Here is a 20,382-nt window from a genome sequence, read left to right as displayed (position 1 = left end):
TCATCTGCATATCTGAGGTTATTGATATTTCTCCCGGCAATCTTGATTCCAGCTTGTGTTTCTTCCAGTCCAGCGTTTCTTATGATGTACTCTGCATATAAGTTAAATAAGCAGGGTGACGATATACAGCCTTGATGTCCTCCTTTTCCTATTTGGAACCAGTCTGTTGTTCTATGTCCAGTTCTAACTGTTGCTTCCTGACCTGTATATAGCTTTCTCATAGGCAGGTCAGGTGGTCTGTATTCCCATCTCTTTCATAATTTTCCACAGTTTATTGTGATCCACACAGTCAAAGGCTGTTGCATAGTCAATAAAGCAGAAATAGATGTTTTCTGGAACTCTCTTGCTTTTTCCATGATCCAGCGGATGTTGGCAATTTGATCTCTGGTTCCTCTGCCTTTTCTAAAACCAGTTTGAACATCTGGAAGTTCATGGTTCACGTATTGCTGAAGCCTGGCTTCAGAATTTTGAGCATTAATTCACTAGCACGTGAGATGAGTCCAATTTTGTGGTAGTGAAATAGGGTAGGGATGACAATGGCACCCTACTCCAGTACTCTTTCCTGGGAAATCCCATGGACAGAGGAGCCTCGTAGGCTACAGTCCATGGGGTTGCAAGGAGTCGGACACAACTGAATGACTTCACTTTCACTTTTCACTTTCATGCATTTGAGAAGGAAATGGCAACCCACTCCAGTGTTCATGCCTTGAAAATCCCAGGGACGTGGGAGCCTGGTGGGCTGCCAGTTATGGGGTTACACAGAGTCAGACACGACTGAAGCGTCTTAGCAGCAGCAGCAGCAGGGTATATAGACATTCAAATTTCTCCATTGCTTAGTGCATCAGGCACTCAAGGACCACACTTACTGAAGTCTTTCTCTATTGCTCAACCTACAGGTACCAGCATGGAGAAAGAGATAACTCTATTCCACAGGCAGTGGAACCCTAATTTTATGGCCTCATAGTTTTCCTTAAGGAGCACTGCATGCAGCAGATTTCCTCCATTCCATCCCATTGGGCTGACTCCCTTCGGTCCATAGGAGTCCTCATCCTGGGATCATTGTGCAATCCCCATGGCTCCAGCTCCCAGCATCCGTGGACACCAGTGGATTTACAACCCTGTCCAAGGTATGAAAGGCTGCAGCATGGCTTGTCTATGTGGTTCTCACTCCATTCAGATTGTCACAGATTACTTAGTTCATTCCCCAACAGCTTCAAATGCCTCCCCCATCCCGGTGGACTGCCATGGACACAGGGATCTTTCCCTTGCGCTTTAGCTCCCTCTCCCGCAGGTGCAGGCTGGTTCCACTTGCTCTGCTCCTTCCTTCCCTTTCCTCCTTGTCCCTTCTTTCCTTTGTCCTACCGAGTTCTGTATGGATCCAGATATTCCTTCTCAGCAGTCAGGGAGTCCTGCCAGCATTCACCTGGTCTTCTGTGAGAACTGCTGCGTCTTTAGATGTTCTTGATGCATGGGTGGAGAGAGGTGTACCCCACTTCTACCTACCCCTCCATCATCTTGTCCATCCCCATTTGTGCATATATTAGAAATGAGTTTCCCTTTCTATTAAGTAGCCTTGCCATCATCACACATGTTTAACTTTTGCTTTTTGAGGAGAACACAGGTAAGTTCCACTCTCTTCAGTTGAGTTAGTCATTCTGTAGCGTCCAACTCTTTGAGATCCAATGGACTGCATCATGCCAGGCTTCCCTGTCCACTCCAACTCCCAGAGCTTACTCAAACTCATGTCCATTGAGCTGGTATGCCACAAGATAATGTCCACTCTCTCAGAGATTTTTTTTTTGAGACTCCTTATAATTGAGATATTGTGGTATTTGTCATTCTCTGACTTAGTTTGTTTAGCTTAATGCCCTCTACTTTCATCCATGTTGCCACAGATTGAAGGATTTCTCTTTTTTTCTAATGGATAAATAATATTTACCAATATATCAGTCACATCAGATTGTTTTAATCCATTTACCTCTTGAAAGATACCCAGGTTGTTCCTATATCAAGGCTACTGTGAATAATGCTGTAATGAACATGGGAATAAAGATCTCTCTTGAGCCAAGGATTTCATTTCCTTTGACTATATATCTAGAAGTGGGATAATGGATCACATAACAGTTCTCTTCTAAATTTCTTGAGGAACCGCCACAATATTTTTCCATGGGAGTTGCACCGGTATACATCCCCACCAACAGTGCATAAGCACTCCTTTTTCTCCACATCCTCAATAACATCTGTCATTTCTTACATTTTTGGTACCTGCCATTCAAATAGGTATGAGGTGATATCCTTTGTGCTTTTGATCTGCATTTCCTTTTATTATTAATGATGCAGAGCATCTTGTCATATACCGGTTGATCGTCTATATGTCTCATTTGTGGGAAAATGTCTAGTCTTTAAAAATGTAGCATACATTATGTTTACTATATTCCAATATACGAAACTCAGTTGCTGACCTATATATCAACAATGAACTATAAGAAAGTGGAATAAAGAAAACAATCCCATTTACTATTGTATCAAAAAAAAGATAAAGCATTTAGAAATAAACAAGCAAGGTGTTGAAAGATTTTATGCAAAACCTCTAAGACATTGATAAGAGAAATTTAAAAAGAGTTAAAGATATGTAAAGTTAGGTTGTCTATTCAATGTGTTTCTTGAGGTAGGATTTCTATTACTTTAAACTTCCTTCTTAGAACTGCTTTTGTTGCATCCTATGGGTTTTAGATCATCGTGTTTTCATTGTTCTTTGTTTCTAGGAATGTTTTGATTTCCCTTATTTCTTCAGTAACCTTTTCATTATTTAAAATGTGTTGTTTAGTCACCACGTGTTTGTGTTCGTTAAAGTTGTTGTTGTTTTTTTTTTTTTTTTTCCTATGATCGATATCTAGTCTCATAGTGTTGTGGTCAGAGAAAATGCTTGAAATAATTTCAATTTCCTTAAATCTACTGAGGTTTGATTTGTGACTCAAGATGAGGAAAATGTTCCATGTGCACTTGAGAAGAAAATACATTCTGCATTTGGATGGAATGTGCTCTAGATATCAATTAGGTCTGTTTGCTCTAATATTTCCTTTTAGGCTTGTGTTTCCTTATTAATTTTCTGTTCTGTTGATCTTTCCATTATTATAGGTGCGGTGTTAGCATGCCCTACTATTACCTTGTTGCTATCAATTTCCCCTTTTGGGTCAGTTATTGTTTAACTTATGTATTGAGGTGCCCCTATGTTGGGTACATAAATAGTTAAAATTGTTATGTCTTTTTCTTGGAGTGATCGCTTGATCATTTGGTAGTGTCCTTCTTTATCTTTCATAATAGTTTTGATTTTAAGGTCTATTTTTTTCTGATACGAGAGTTACTAATTCAGCTTTCTTTTGATTTCCATTTGCATGGAATATCTTTTTCCATCCTCTCACTTTCAGTCTGTATGTGTCTGTAGGACTGAAGTGGGTCTCTTGTAGACAGCATATATATGGGTCTTGTTTTTGTATCCATTCAGCCAGTCTGTGTCTTTTGGTAAAAATGAGAGAAGATAATAGCAAATAAAACAACTGATAAAGGATTGCTTTCCAAAATACAAGCAACTCAAACAACTCAGTCATCAAAAGCAAAGGCAAGAACTGCAAAAATAAACTAGTGAGACCACATTGAACTCAAAACCTGCATAGTAAAAGAAGCCATCAATAAAATGAAATGGCAACATATGGAATGAAAAGAAGATATTTGCAATTCACATATTTGGTAAGGGTTTCATATCCAAGTTTATATAAGAGACTCATGCAACTCAGTAGGAAAGAAATCAAGCAACTCAAATTATTAAATGAGCAAAGGAAGAATAAGTATTTGAAAAATCTGAAGATTAGACTGTAGATGACAGACATTGTAGGTTTTTCCTTCCAGAACAAAAGCCTGTGTCTTCTTGGCATTGCATTCTTTATCTCCAATCATCTGTTTGGTGATTGCACTTCACAGTATACATCCTTCACTCAATAGCAATCACCCTACACTGAGGTATATGTGCTAAGAATAGCCCTGCTATTACTGCTAAGTCATGTCAGTCATGTCCAACTCTGTGCAACACCATAGATAGGAGCCCACCAGGCTTCCGTCCCTGAGATTCTCCAGGCAAGAAAACTGGAGTGGGTTACCATTTCCTTCTCCAGTGCATGAAAGTGAAAAGTGTAAGTGAAGTCACTCAGTCATCTCCGACTCTTCACCACCCCATGGACTGTAGCCACCAGACTCCTCCGTCCATGGGATTTTCCAGGCAAGAGTACTGGAGTGGGTTGCCATTGCCTTCTCTGAAGAATAGCCCTACTAACTGTAAATAACTAATAATTACATACTTAATCTTGAGGTATCTAAAATCCAAGGTGATTTTCAAAATTTTCCACTCAATTGTTTTCTACATTCTATTTCAAAATTGAAACACCTAGTAAGGAAAAATGAGTAGGGGACCTCAATTATACATGGATAGAAAGTCAGTTAAAACTGGGAGCATTACTGGATTATAATTTGGTGGAATGTGTTATTACTAATACTATTGTAATTTTATTCCCTTTAATTCTCTGGTATACTAGGGTTGATATTTATTAAAATAGTAATAGAGCCACTGTGGAGAACAGGGTGGAGATTCAGTAAAAACTGGAAATAGAACTGCCATATGACCCAGCGATCCCACAGCTGGGCACACACACTGAGAAAACCTGAACGGAAAGAGACATGTGCACCCCAGTGTTTTTTGCAGCACTGTTTATAATAGCCAGGGCATGGATGCAACATAGATGCCCGTTAGCAGACGAATGGACAAGAAAACTCTGGTACATATACACAACAGAGTATTACTCATTCAGCCATTAAAAAGAATACATGTGAATCAGTTCTAATGAGATAGATGAAACTGGAACCTATTATACACAGTAAAGTAAGCCAGAAACAAAAACACCAATACAGTATGCTAATTGGAAACAATTATTCTCTTTCTGAGGAAAATATTTGAAAGTTGTATGTTAATTCTTTTAGGTTAATCAAGAAGCACACAGTAGAGCAGACAGCTAATAAAAAGTGGTGCTGAAGGTTTCTATTGAATTCATGTAGTTCTTTTTAATCACCAGTTTTTGTTTCATCCTCCATTTTTGACTGTCCATTTTTTTCCAACCCTTCCAAGGAATCTCTTGAAATGTTCATGACTTTCACTAAAGATTAGTTTTTCTCTATCAATGTGTTAGCTAGATTTTTCTACTCTTATTTTTCTCAGTCCATTGCTTAGTATTTCCTATAACTTTATACCATGTTTTTCTGACGCACCATTTTCCCACCATAAACAAGATTGTATTCTGCACCTGGGATGAACACTAAGGTTTTTGGTGTGTGGATTTAGAGATAAGTCAGCGTCACAACTGTATTGGTCCTTATAAGGCAATATATTGGCTCTAACCCACAGTAAACAAGAGACTAAATGGTTAAATATAGGTGCATGCATTCTGTCACTTCAGTTGTGTCCAACTTTTTGCAACCTTACTAACTAGCCCAACAGGCTCCTCTGTTCATAGGATTGGCTAGGCAAGAATACTGGAGTATGCTGCTGTACCCTCTTCCTAGGGATGCTCTTCACTTAGGGATCAAACCTGAGTCATCTTATATCTCTGTCCCCTGGGAAGCACCAAGTATTGGTACAAATATACTATATTTGATTCAAATACAAAAAAAAATTAAAAAAATAATGGTTAAATAGAGAAGGGAAAAGACTGAACTTAGAAAAGTTAGATGTAAAATCATTTTTATAGAGACAATGTATAGAAAAAGTAGGAAAAGAATGACTTTCAAATTTTGTGACGCTCTTCCTCGCCCCGTTAAAAAAATTCCAGTCTATCAAGCATGTTAATGTTCTCGTAATGGATTCATCTACTGAATACCCAGCAACCCTAACTAATTGCCTGATCACTTTCAGGATGAAAAATTGCCCAGGGCAAACCTGAGTATATCAATGCAACCAAAAACTGCCACACCAATTCCCTCCACACTCCTGAAGAAAGAGAAAAAGCCCAACAGATGAACGTGAGTTTCACCTGGGTTTTTCACCAGATCAAATGCGACAGTATGTAGTTTACCAGGCTTCAGATTATTAGAGGTAATGGTAACTGTACATGCAGAAAAAGGTGGAGGATCTGTAAGCAGTTGAAGAGAAATTATATTATGCACTTGATGAAGCATGAGCAAAATCAAGGGATGACTAAAGATCTGTAGTAGCAAGATAAATAACAGATCTATAAATTGTCCATGCAGACAACTTTAGTTCAACTGATGAATTAGACACAGGATTGCAGCCATTATACTGTACAAAAACAAAAAGTGAGTAGGAACTTCCATGTGTAAAATATAAGATTGCAAAATTCATGAATATGTAAGAAACACACCCCAGTTTTGAGTACTCCCTGTTACTAGTGACTGCAACATGGGAGTCCTATACTGCACCATCTGAGCCACTGCATCTGCCTTTAAAGGCTCTCCTGATTCTTCTACTTCTCTGACACCTCCTTCATTTGTCATTCTCGATGACTCTTCTGTCACCTTTTATTCTTAACTTGTAAGTCTCTCCCACATTGGCCTATAAAACATCGCTTTGCTTCTCATGGCCACAACAATTGCCTCTGTTTTGAGGCAATTTATATATATCAAGCCTCAATCATTTATTTCCGAATTTTCACCGTTATAATCTCTCCTTTCTGATTTCCTGCATTATCCTTCATCCTAACATTATTTAAAATATTTTCACATGCATCCCCCATTAAAATACTCTCTTCTCTCTCTACAACTTTCTTAATGATACCAGCATTCTTTTCCTCTGTTAATCTCATTAGTAATGAATATAAGGTCAAAAAGGAGGAGGAGGTTGGATTTTTCAATAAGCTTAAATTTAAAAAGTTTATTGAGAGCTACTACATGGCCATACATTTTACTAATCACTTTATGTGCATTACTATATTTAATCCTACTCAGTTCTCTGTTCTTTACCAGTAAAACAATTCATGGCTGTACAGAAATCAAGCATATTAACTATAGATTTTCAGCCCTCGGGATTTTCATGTTCAATTCTGCTAGTAGTAGTGAACAAGTGGGGAACCCTCCATTGGGAATCCCACTGATGCTGCTACTAAAGACAATGCTGTGCCATTTTCTGCCCAGAGACATGTCAACAAAACAGACTCTTCTGATGTCAGCAGAGGGTTCGTGTGGGATCAGCTGAGAAGAGAAGCTTGTTTAGAAATGTCATGCCTTTTCATTGTCTCTTTGTTGTAATATCATAAAACATATTACTGATCAAAAATCAATACGAATGACTCACCTAATTCATTAATGCAAATGAATCACTGGGTGTCAATGATGTGAGCACAGGTGGAATCCCTCTTTCCTGGGTCAGACACTGCAGGCACATACTGCCTTGCCATAAAATACTTAGATTTATCTCACACAAATATACAACATAAAATAACTCACTGAGTGGGTGGTAAAATTTCAGAGGAAAAAAGAAACTTCTTCATGTTATAGATTAGAACTCATCAGAAGAATTAGTTCCTAAACTAACCCAGATTTTTAATAATTTAGTGAAGTGTGAGCTAATAGCTTACATTTTATACTTTTGCAACTTTTACCACCTTCAAAAATCTCTGCATACACATAGGAATAACCAAAATTTTTTTGGGTCAGCTGCTCTGAGCAAAGATCACATGTTACCAAAACTGCTGAATTATGATCTTTTTTTATTTTATTTTTTTAGAATAACAAAAAATATTTTACTAAAACATAAGATTTACAGGAGTTTCCAGACAAGCCATACAAAATGGTCACAAGCTTTTTCTTGAAGGGAGGATTCTACACTTGACAGCAAGGTCACAATGTTATTAGTGAGGGCTGTGATGTCTGTTTAATGTTCCCATTTTGGTTCGGACAATCAAGCTTGTCCATCTACAGCGTCTAAATAAAGTTAGACTTGGCTAGAGAGCATATTCTAAAGAACTGGTTAGCTGCTTTTAACCAATGCAATTAGATCACCATAAAAAGGGGGAAAGGAGCCCATAAAATTAAAATAAAACTACCTCCCCCCCACCAAAAAAAAAAATAATAATAAAATAAAGAAAAACACCCACACCCCTGCAGCTAACCCTGACAACTACCTTCATTCACAGTGCTTTATACTTAAACCATGATGGGGGAAATGAATAAAAGCAGAGAGGGGCCACTGCTTTTAAACGTTTCGCAACAATCCAGATGATACTTCTAGCCTCTGCTCATGCTTTACAACAGTGAATCAGAACAAGACATAGATTTGCTAATGTGCATTTAATCACCAAAGGATTGAAGATGTCTGGGTTTTTATTCTGTAATGTTTCTAAGACTGTGTCCATTAAATGCAAACAAAAAAGGAAGAAGTCTTGGCAGAACAGAAGTGATGCACACTTGACGATCGAATCGATTTAAATATTATTCATGGCATATAGCCTAGTCCATGCTCTAGCTGTTTCTATGGCTTGGGCTTCATTGGTCTTCCACTGCTCCGCTACATCATTTGCTAATGGATCGTCTGGATTGGGAGCACTTAACAACGCCTGGATCGATAGCAGAACTGTGCGGATCTGCAGAGCTGGGGACCACTTATCTTTCAAAATATCTAAACATATTCTTCCCAACTTGTCTACATTAGGATGATAAATTTTGGTCATGAAACGTACTTTAGGGGCTGCCATTGGGTATTCTTCTGGAAGGAATAGTTCAAGTTTAAAAGTCCCTCCCTCAAAGGGGGAATCCTGAGGGCCACCAATGACCACATGAAAATAACGGGCGTTGCTCTCATCTGGTTCTGCTTTAATGCCGGGAACTGGTTCTGCCAGCAAACGCTGGGTTTCCTTGATAATCCTACGGGGCAGCCCGGCCATCTTGTCAGATCCCGAGTTCGGCCTCTAGTCTCGTCTCCGGCTCCGCTCGCCTCACGCACGAGTGGAAGTCCCAGGCTCCACTGAATTATGATTATTTTAATGAGACTGTTTCTTATGGTTGCTTAGAATGAAGACCTTAGTAAGTGGATACTCATGTTAGTGTACTCGTGGCAGAGACCTGTGTATCATCTAGTCACGATACTGTGGAGTATGAAAGATGTCTCAGATGCTATGAGACATGAAGCGGCAGAGACAATATTAAAAAATCATACAAACTTCAAGCACTCATAGAGAGGCAATTCAGCCAGGTGAGCATGCTGCAGAGGGCTTTCTCGCTTTGTTCATGAAAGAAAGAGGTGACCTCTGTAATGAATAAGGAGTTTGGAAATATCGAATTGTGTAAGAAAACAATTCATGACTTCTATATGCCAGACTGCTACTACATAAAGCAGGAGCCTAGTCATTAATAGTGATAGATTCTATTGTAAAGGAATCAGAATTTCACTGCAAATTTTGACATGGGCAGCCTTCCCTGAATTGCACACAATTCCACCAAAAGCTTGCCTCTTCCTTGGCACAGGTTGTTGAAATGTTTTCAAGAGTAAGAACTAGAGAACAGAATTTTCAAGGTCAGCATTTTCTTCAAAGTAACCCAGGACATCTGCTATTGAAGTTCCACTTGTCTTCTTTCTGTGTTCTCCTCAAATCAACGGATAGGAGTGGGAAGGAAGAAAAGAGAAAGTTAAAACTAAACTTGAGTTATGTTTCTACTTTTTAGATTTCTAATAGTTTTCCTATAGGCTGGCTCCAAAATCCATATCTAGAGAGTTTAATTATTTATATGTTTTCCCCAAATTTTAATTTGATAATTAGAAGGGACAAAAATAAGCAAATACTTACAAAATGCATTAGGAGGTCATTATCTATTGAGTATTGAGGTTATTTTTTCCAGTCAAGTGAAAGATGTTGGAAGCTCGCATTGGAAGGGCAAACCTTCCAATCCTGAATTTCAGAAATGAAGAAAGGCATCCTTTTGTATTTTATATCCTGTTCTGGTGCCTGTGAGGGGATACATGTAAAATTGACATTTACACCAGGATCCTGATGTGCCGATCACCAACACATGCTAAATCCACATCCATCCCATTCACCTCTGAGGTGGTCATAATGATCTAACCCATAGCAAACTTCTTTGAAATTTATAGCTTTTTAATGCCTGCTCTGTGAAATGGGTCTCCTCTTAAAAAAATAAACACAGACTCTGTAGAGATGTCAAAATCTAAGAGGGCAATTTGTTAACATTTCTTATCTTCATTTAATAGAAAATCAAAAGAAAATCCACCCCCTACAATTGAGAGAATGAAGCTCCTATTAAAGTTAGTCACTAATAGCAGAACCTGGTATTTCAAAGAAGACCATGAAGAGATACTGTAAGAATCACAGCCAATTATTCTGGGTCAAATTATTAGAATCAAAGATTTAAACAATTGTTCATGGTTCTGGTCATGCCACCAAGAAGACTGAATACTCAGGATTCTTTATGAAAGCCAGCCACGAACTGTCAGCCAACTATCACCGTGTTACACCAGACAAGATAAGTGCTTTGCAGCTTTGTATAAATAGCATGAGGTTTACTGAACTGTGTAAAGATTGTTAGGATGCTGTCTTAGTCCTTCTGGGTTGCTATAACAAAACATCACAGACTTAAAAACAATGGAAATGGATTTCCACAGCGTGGTCATGCAGGGTCCTTTCTGGTCACACACTTCTTACTGTATCCTCACATGGGGGGAGGGTTCGGGAGCTCTGAGTGTCTCTTATTTATAAAAGCACTCATCTCATTGAAGAGGCTCCATTCTTGTAACTCCATTACTTCACAAAAGCACCACCTATGGATGCCATAACCATGGGAATCAGAATTACATCATATGAAGTTTATGGGGGACACAAATGTTGAGAACATAGAAGATACAAATGTGAACTGGCTCCATCCTCCTCCAGTGGCTGACTTCACCCACACTCCACTGCACACTGATTTTCTGCATCATCTTGCAGCCGTTCCATATATTCTATCACTCTGGGTTTCACAAGTCCAAGTCAGTCAAGTGTCAGCTCCATCTCACATTAAGCCTATTCAATGTTTCCCTCTCCCCTGCTGAGGCCCAGGGGACCTACCAGGAAGTGCAGATGTGTCCATTTCTGCAAGGTTCCTTCTCTCTCCCTCTCTGGATCTTCATTCCTCGGGCCATGTTGGAACAGGGTAGATGGTAACGAGATGGGAAAGTTCTGACATCACTGACTTACATGGTGCTGTTGTAGCCTTCTCTTGGTCCAGATGAACTGATCTGAAATTCCCCCTGACTGACAAGCGTTTTGCTTGAGGGGAACCCTGGTGATTTTCCAAGACATTAACAAGTTGGGGATCCCCAAATTCATAGTTTCCTTTTTAATCAAGGGAAATGTTCTGGAACCGACAGATCCCCACCTGCAGTATTCACCAGAGCCTGTTTCCCTCACTCTGCAAGCACCATCTGGAGAAATTAAGCAGCCCATAGTCAGCTGCCTACTAGCTGACCCACAGGAAACCCATGTATCATAAACACTCTGAACAATTGAATGGCAGAAATACTGGTGTGCATCTGTCCCCCACCTGGGGCCTCTGGATAACTGTCCAACTGATCACATAGACACTGAGTAGATCAGAAAGCTGTATTTAAAAACACATGTATCTGAGGAGTGAGATACCGTTTTTCTCTTCCTTTTAGAGTAACTAACTTGTCATTAATTATATGGCCTTACAAACATGCCCTAGTAGGTCCCTGAATTATAAAATCCTCCAAATAGACTGAGTCTCTACTGAGACTGGAGCAATGTGACTGGATTAGGGTTGGTCAGCTTGTTCAACAGCCTCCAAACAACCTGGGATGAGGGCCAGTCTCTTGACTGGCTCTCCTAAGAAGTCAGTGATGTTGCTGGGCTGGTTTTGCAGCATCTTTAGGGCTCTAGCAGTAATTCTTGGTAAACAGAAAATGAGAAATCAGAAGGTAGAAGGGAAAGGGGGATGAATAAGAGAGAAGGAAGTGAAAGACAGAAGGAAGGAAAAGCAGCAAAGGGAAAGTGAGTCTAGGACTTGGGTAGTGAAGGATGAAATGCTGTTAGAAGACGTTATTTTTAAGAACCCTAATATATAATGCTTTTTTATTATCCTAAGAGCAAATATCTCATATTCCCTATTGTTTCTACTTTCCCTTCTCTCTTCTTTTTTCTGAAATTGTTATTTATATTAGGAGTATTCCTTTGTTTGTACTAAAGGGCATAGTTCTAGAGATGAAGAAAGCTTGGCAACTCTTCAGGGCAGAATCCAGCCAAATTATCTTCTTTTAGGCAAGGACACCTTTCACCCACATACAGGAACATTGTCCAACAAAACCAATCTCTTCCCTCATAGCCAGGGTTATTCTTGCCTGAGTCCTGCCCCTGCCTCTACCTGGGATGACCCAAACCTTTCAGAACATGACAGAATAATCTGCCCCAAAGCAATCTATCAATCCCTCCATAGGCTCCTTCATGCATGTAAAGTGTCAGCTTTCTTGCATTTTCTCTTTCTTCTTCCAGAAGGTAAGAGAACATGAAAAAACTCTGTAAACACTTTGTAAGTCATTTACTGCCCAAAACATCTAATTCTCTTTTGTTATTTGCTTAACTTTATTTTCTTCAATTTCTAGATATTTCCAGCAGAGGATGGTATTTATTACTGGGAAAATTTGGCAATAATGGGGACAATGCAATTTGAGGAAACATACACTCACCAATAGATCACATACATCTTCATGTATTTGTCTCAGAGGATTTATTTCAACCATTTATTTAAGACTTTACAACAAGAACAGAGGTGGTGACATTGAGAGCTCTCTCCTTGCTTGACTGTGACATATAAATTGAATACTGTAGGGTTTCAGACAATATTGAACAGAGCCATAAATATTCTATAGAGTCAATCAGGGATAGCCAAAGTGGGGATATTTGGACAGGATTTAACAATCACTCCCTTGCCATCCAGAAAGCATCCATTTCCCCGTCTTTTACAGATTTCCATGTAAGATTACATTTGAAGAAATGGCCCAGCTATATAAAGAATAGTAGCAGTGGTTACCGAATGAAGAACCTTTGAAGTTCACTGACCTTATAGATTAGTAAATCACATGTCATGGATACAGTGAGGACTTAAACTGAGGTTTAAAAAAAATCTTTATTTTCCAGAAATAGGCCCTCATGTTGTGGAGAAGGAGAGGGTGATATAAAAGCACAAATTGCTATATTACGTGGTAGACTGAAAAAGAATATGTGAGGTCAACATTGTGCTACAGTAGATTGAAGTAAAGCTAGGAGCCATCTGAGTGTGTCATAGGAGTGACACAAATGGGATAGTTTCATGATGGAGTTTTGAAAAGTTGATGGGATGCTGAGTGCAAAAAATAGGAAAACAGTATATCTGTCAGTTCAGTTAGGATTATCTTATGAAGTAAGGATCTCTGACATCCTAGATTAAGGCAATTGAGATATTAATATGTATAACAATATAAGGTATCAGTGAATAATCAAGTCTGACAAAAACATGAGAAATGTTCATTTCTTACCATTCATGTTGTATCTCTCATGATTATGCTCCCATGATATACTGTAAATATTATTGTAGGGCTAGAATGGAGAAATATTTGTATGGATTTTTTTGCATTATGGAGAATCATATATTCCAATTTGGAGAGTTTGTCTTTATTCTACAAAACAACAGGAAACCAAGAATATTTAGTCCAAGAGAGCAGAATGTCCAGAATTAGAAAAGAGAAACTTTAATGTGGATTGAGGAGTTGTGGCTGTTGGGGCTGATAGAGAAAAAGAAAGGGACAAGAAAGAGCTGGGAATATTATGACACTGAAAATCAAAGAGGGCTCTGCCAAGTGAAAAGAAGCAAAGGATGTGAGAGATACAGGAAATGAAATAGACCTTGATCACATGCAAGGAATGAGGCAGACATAAGAGTCAAAAAGACATCCAACAATATGGAACGAGTTGAGTGAATAAATAACTGAAAAGTCAGAGAGAAAGGAAGAGATAAATTAAGGTTTTATCCAAAAGCATCTGAGCTCTATTTTCCTGTATTTCATCAACTTAGTACCAGAAATCACCAAAAAATGTTAAGGTTCTGCAGCAAATGATTGAAATAAATATTGTACGGAGCCTCTGCTAGACCCTATGGAATACCAGATCTAAAGGGCGACTACCCAGTGATAACAAGCAGCAAGTCACTAGTCACTTCCAACACTTAAATAAGACATACATTGTAAAGCATAGAGGATGAATGGAAATAAAATGGAAACAACCCATACCTTTACAGAGCCAGCCTAAACAATACCGACCTACTTCAGCTCAGTTCAGTTCAGTCGCTCGGTCGTGTCTGACTCTCTGCGACCCCATGAACTGCAGCACGCCAGGCCTCCCTGTTCATCATCAACTCCTGGAGTTCACTCAGACTCATGTCCATCGAGTCAGTGATGCCATCCAGCCATCTCATCCCCTGTCGTCCCTTTCTCCTCCTGTCCCCAATCCCTCTCAGCATCAGAGTCTTTTCCAATGAGTCAACTCTTTGCATGAGGTGGCCAAAATACTGGAGTTTCAGCTTCAGTATCATTCCTTTCAAAGTACTGGAGTTTCAGCTTCAATATCATTCCTTCCAAACAAACTAGAGGTAATGGTCTCCTTAATCATGTGTCCACTTTCTCCAAGAGGTTCTCATCCTTTTCTCTGAATCCTCCCTTGTTTACTAACCTTTCATTGCCTTACTCTAAGCAGATGGTCAGCTAATCTCTAATCAAATAAATAATTAAACAGTGTTAACTACTGATAGATATTTGTATTGATGGACTCTTCAAACTGAAAGGCTTTCTAATCCCCTGAAAGTAAAACTCTAAAACTGGAAGGACTCCTTCCCAGCCTCTTTCCTAAATGCCCAGTGGGCAGCAATTCTGAGTCTAGCTACTTAGATGTCTTCTGCTGTAATTATAAGCTGTTTGGATAGTGAAGACAGGAGATGGATGAGGCACTGAATGATGTCGAGAAAGAAATGCATGGACACGTGGAAAAGATACCATAAGCCTTAAACACAGATCTCTGCCTGTACACCATACCATTTGTGATGGGTGCCAGGTGGGCCTAATGAGGGATGGATTTTTCAAGAAAGCTCTATATGAGTTGGTACTGAGAAGTTTGATTCAACTCAACTGTTTCAACATGATTCTTTGATTCTAAGACTCAAAGCCACTTGTCTCATTTAACTGCACTAAGTCAAAAAGGGAATATACTTATTGCCTATTTGAACACTGCTGCTGCTGCTGCTGCTAGGTTGCTTCAGTTGTGTCCGACTCTGTGTGACCCCATAGACGGCAGCCCACCAGGCTCCCCCATCCCTAGGATTCTCCAGGCAAGAACACTGGAGTGGGTTGCCATTTCCTTCTCCAATGCATCAAAGTGAAAATTGAAAGTGGAGTCGCTCAGTCACGATCCCATGGACTGCAGCCCACCAGGCTCCTCCATCCATGGGATTTTCCAGGCAAAAGTACTGGAGTGGGGTGCCATTGCCTTCTCCATTGAACACTGCTAAGAGATCTTAAAAAAAGTTCTCATCACAAGAAGAAAATTGTAACTATTTCTAGTGACAGATGTTCACCAGACTTACTGTGGTGATCATTTTGCAATATATATAAAATAATTATGTTGTACACCTGAAACCAAAATAACATTATATTCAATATTATCTATGTATAATGATACCTGAAACTAAAATAGCATTATATGTCAATGTGACCTATGTATAATGATCATATAATCATTATGTTATATACATAACACATATGCATACCTTCAATTGACTTCAGTCACTCTGTCATTTCCAATTGTTTGAGACCCCAGCGACTGTAGCACATCAGGCTCCCCTGTCCTCCACCATCTCCTAGAGCTTGCTCAAACTCATGTCCATCGAGTCAGTCATGCCATCCAATCATCTCATCCTCTTCTATCTCCTTCTCCTCCTGCCTTCAATCTTTCCCAGCATCAGGGTGTTTTCCAATGAGTTAGTATTTTGCATCAGGTGGGAAAAGTATTCAAGCTTTAGCTTCAGTATCAGTCCTTTCAATGAATATTCAGGGCTGATTTCCTTTAGTATTGACCGATTTGATCTCCTTGCAGTCCAAGGGATTTTCAAGAGTCTTCTCCAATACCGCAGTTCAAAAGCATCAGTTCCTTGGTACTCAATTTCCTTATGGTCCGGTTCTCACATCCATATATAACTACTGGAAAAACCACAGCTTTGACTAGATAGAAGTTTATTTATATATATAAACATATATGTACACACACCTATGTAAGGAAAAGTTTTTGAAATGGAATATGATTGTATTTTGGAAAAGAAAACAAATGGCATATAACTTTGTTTTCCAAATGTGCATTTTAGCTATCATTTTGGGTCAAAACCTTATCTTCAAATGTTGTTTATGTTTATGCTGATAAAAGAAACAGAAATGTGTCTTAGCCTTGTAACATTAACTGCAGAACAGCTTATTTACAATAGCTAATTGAAACCACAAAAATTTGAAACCTATAGCCTGCCCAGTACTCTGCTATTGGTCATTTAACCAACTGATCATTGACTTAATTCCTCCCTGACTCAGAAACTCTTATAGGTGCTTAGTTTGCATCAATAAACAAAGCAGGCAGACACTTATTCTGATGCGACTGATATTCCAGCGGGGGGAAGACAGATAATCTGCAATAAACCTGAATCCAAGTACATTATATGGTATGTTAACAGGTGATCTATACTATGGGAAAAGAAATAGTAATCAGAGGATGGGGTTCAGGGAATAAAGGTGAAGAAAGGGAGGTGATTTAGAGAAAAACAACTTAGAATAAACTGAGGGGAGCAAACATGCTCTCTTGCATTCAAGATTCAAGTTTTCCCCTGTGCAGGCAGGCCTCTGACCTCCAACCTAGATCAGAAGCAGCCTGAGTAGGGCTGTTCCTCCCAAGGAATACATGTGAAAGAACACCAGGTGGTGGTTTAGTTGCTAAGCTGTGCCTGACTCTTTGTGACCCCATGGAATGTAGCCTACCAGGTTCCCCTGTCCATGGAATTCTCCAGGCAAGAATATGGATTCCCATGACCTCCTCCAGGGGATCTTCGCAACCCAGGGACTGAATCAGGGTCTTCACAAGGCAAGTGGATTCCTTACTGTCTGAGCCACCAGGAAAGCCCAAGAAACTCAATAATGGCATGGATATTTAGAAAATAAAAAGATAAAAACATATATTAATAATAGATAAAGTGGATTTTAGAGCAAAGAAAATTTTGAAAGACAAAGGAAGACAAGGACATTACATAAGGAAAAAACAGTCAATCCAGCAGGAATACATAATAATCCTAAATATGTATACATCAAACAATATAATCTCATAATACTTGAAGCAAAAATAGTTGCATCATCTGAATACTCCTATAAACTTGAATGAGATTGAAACTGTGAGATAAAACTTTTGAAAAAGAAATCATCAATCCAAGATAGTTTGACCAGACCAGAGAATTCTAACAGTTAAAAAATTAAGATCAATTTGACATAATCTCTTCAAGAAAATGAAAGAGTAGGAAACCATTCCCTACTAATGAGATGGGGCCAATATTGCTCTATATCAAAATCAGATAAAGGCCGTACAAAAGGAAATTTCAGACTAACATCTCTCACAAAGTTGGAATTAAAATTTTCACTCTCACACATACAAATCAACCAAATGAATTCAACAATGTATAAAAAATATCTCTTGATAGTTTCTGGTCCCTTCCTAAGTCTGGTCCCATTACCTATCTCTCCAAAGGGTTTAAGTGAATCAAGGATATAGTCAGTTATGGTCCCAGTAATAATATTATGATATCAGAAATACAATGACAAATACTCCAGTCTAGGTCAAATCAGAAACTGACCTCTCCCATTAAAGTTAATCCTACCCAGTCATCCTAAATGTCTAGCAAGATAACTACAACACGATTCATAAGATAAAGAAAACAGATCTACTACATAGAAATGGTGGGTGTATTTGATATTCTTTATATGCCCCTCAGGAACCCTGATAATTTTGTATTATGTTATGAACCTTTGGAGGCTGAGAAGACCAGACTTTATACCTCCAGCTCTTCTGGCCTCTGACTTCTACTTGAGTTTGGCCAGGGATGGCCAAAAGAGATTGGTGAGTCGGTGGAGAAAGAGATTAGTCGATTGATTATTTCCTCTGGCTCCTTTCTTGCTGGGAAGTGGTCAGGTTTCTCCACTGAGCCCAGAGCTCTGGTCACAGGCCCTCACTTTTAGCTGTAGCTATGTACAAGACTCTTTAGAGACTGTAATATCCATTGTCTTCTTTGCCATGTGGGCCTAAAAGTGTTCATGTACCCCTGTTCTTGCCTGTCTCAAAGAGTTTTGCTCTTCCTTTTAAGCTATCCTTAGCATTGATACAACTTCCAAATCCTTAAGTTCATTGTGTGTTAGTCACTCAGGCATGTCTGACTTTTTGTGAACCCCATGGACTGTAGCCCTACCAGGCATCTCTGTCCAAAGGATAATTCAGACAAGAATGCTGGAGTGGGTAACGAATTCCTTCTGCATGGGTCTTCCCTGAACCAAGGGTGCAACCCAGGTCTCCCACATTGCAGGCAAATTCTCTACCATCTGAGCCACCAGGGAAACCACTTTCCCCTATTATCCTTATCTGTATAAATCATCTTGATTTCTGACAATGATAGGGAGATGGAGCTGCTAGATAAATATTGTCCCTCAAAGATCTAATGCTAAACTGCTTACAACAGGAGGCGGACATCTTTTCTCCTGACTCCAAAACCATAAATACAAGAACATGTCACAGGTCATGTAAAAATAAGTGCTGAGAAATCAATGATTCAAGAATGAATTTTTTAAAGAGCACAAATTTTAAGATGTAAGATAATGAATAAGGTTTGAGAATCTAACATGTAATGTGATTATGGTTTGTAATGTGTTATTGAGATTTGTGGGGCTTCCCAGGTGGTGTTAGTGGTAAAGACCCCTCCTGCCAGTGCAGGATGCATGAGAGACATGGGTTGAATACCTGGGTCAGGAAGATCCCCTGGAGGAGGGCATGGCAACCCACTCTAGTATTATTTCATGGAGAATCCCCATGGACAGAGGAGCCTGGCAGGCTATAAAGTCCATGGGGTCACAAAGAGTTGGACATGACTGAAGTCACATAGCACACATGTAAGAGAAGAAAACTTATAAGTTCTCACCAAAAAGATCTTTAAAGGTAAATATGTGAGGTGATATTAATAGATGTGTTAATTAAATCAATGAGGGAATCCATTTATCATGTTTAACAATTTATGTATTTATTTGAAATATAAGCTTATTTATTTTAATTGGAGGCTAATTACTTTACAATATTGTATTGGTTTTGCCACACACCAACATTAATCTGCCACGGGTGTACACTTGTTCCCCATTCTGAACCCCCCTCCCCTCTCCCTCCCGTACTATCCCTCTGGTTCATCCCAATGCATCAGCCCCAAGCATCCTGAATCCTGCATCGAACCTGGACTGTTGATTTGTTTCATATATGATATTATACATGTTTCAATGCCATTCACCCTCTCCCTCTCCCATAGAGTCCAAAATACTGTTCTATATACATCTGTGTCTCTTTTGCTGTCTCACATACAGGGTTATAGTTACCATCTTTCTAAATTCCATATATATGCGTTAGTATACTGTATTGGTGTTTTTCTTTCTGGTGTACTTTACTGAGTATAATAGGCTCCAGTTTCATCCACCTCATTAGAATTGATTCAAATGTATTCTTTTTAATGGCTAAGTAGTATTCCATTGTGTGTACCACGGCTTTCTTATCCATTCATCTGCTGATGGGCATCTAGGTTGCTTACATGTCCTGGCTATTTTTTTAATTAAATTAAATTAAATTAATTTATTTTTCCTTTACAATATTGTATTGGTTTGCCATACATCAACATGAATCTGCCACAGGTGTACATAAGTTCCCACTCCTGAACACCTCTCCCCCCTCCTTCCCCATACCATCCCTCTGGGTTATCCTAGTGCACCAGCCCCAAGCATCCTGTATCCTGCATCAAAACTAGACTGGCGATTCATTTCTTATATGATAGTATACATGTTTCAATGCCATTCTCCCAAATCATCCCACCCTCTCCCTCTCCCACAGAGTCAAAAAGTCTGTTCTGTACATCTGTGTCTCTTTCCCTGTCTTGCATACAGGGTCGTCATTGCCATCTTCCTAAATTCCATATATATGTGTTAGTATACTGTATTGGTGTTTTTCTTTCTGGCTTACTTCACTC

The 20,382-nt window shown here is 39.1% G+C and overlaps 2 protein-coding genes across 6 annotated transcripts in view; one reads left to right on the top strand and one right to left on the bottom strand.

Moving 5' to 3' along the window:
• Positions 1-952: 952 nt before the first annotated feature.
• The window catches only part of LOC105613815 (placental prolactin-related protein 3-like), a 94,736-nt gene continuing 75,306 nt past the window's right edge, over positions 953-20,382 (top strand). For 2 of the 5 annotated variants that reach the window (XM_027958592.3, XM_060403457.1), the window contains exons 1-2: positions 953-1,127; positions 5,957-6,063. The gene's annotated coding sequence lies outside the window, so the exon portion shown is untranslated. The remainder of the gene's footprint in view (positions 1,128-5,956; positions 6,064-20,382) is intronic. The other 3 variants (XM_060403458.1, XM_060403459.1, XM_060403456.1) reach the window with 3 other exon arrangements.
• On the bottom strand, positions 7,786-9,002 carry LOC105601864 (ubiquitin-conjugating enzyme E2 N). Its single transcript, XM_012101213.5, has one exon. The coding sequence runs from the start codon at positions 8,937-8,939 to the stop codon at positions 8,481-8,483; it is 459 nt and encodes a 152-aa protein (XP_011956603.2). The 5' UTR covers positions 8,940-9,002; the 3' UTR covers positions 7,786-8,480.

Source organism: Ovis aries, chromosome 20, assembly GCF_016772045.2.
Source record: "Ovis aries strain OAR_USU_Benz2616 breed Rambouillet chromosome 20, ARS-UI_Ramb_v3.0, whole genome shotgun sequence".
NCBI lineage: Eukaryota > Metazoa > Chordata > Mammalia > Artiodactyla > Bovidae > Ovis > Ovis aries.
Note: the sequence above shows the minus strand (reverse complement) of the source record. Positions and strands in the feature narration are given on the sequence as shown.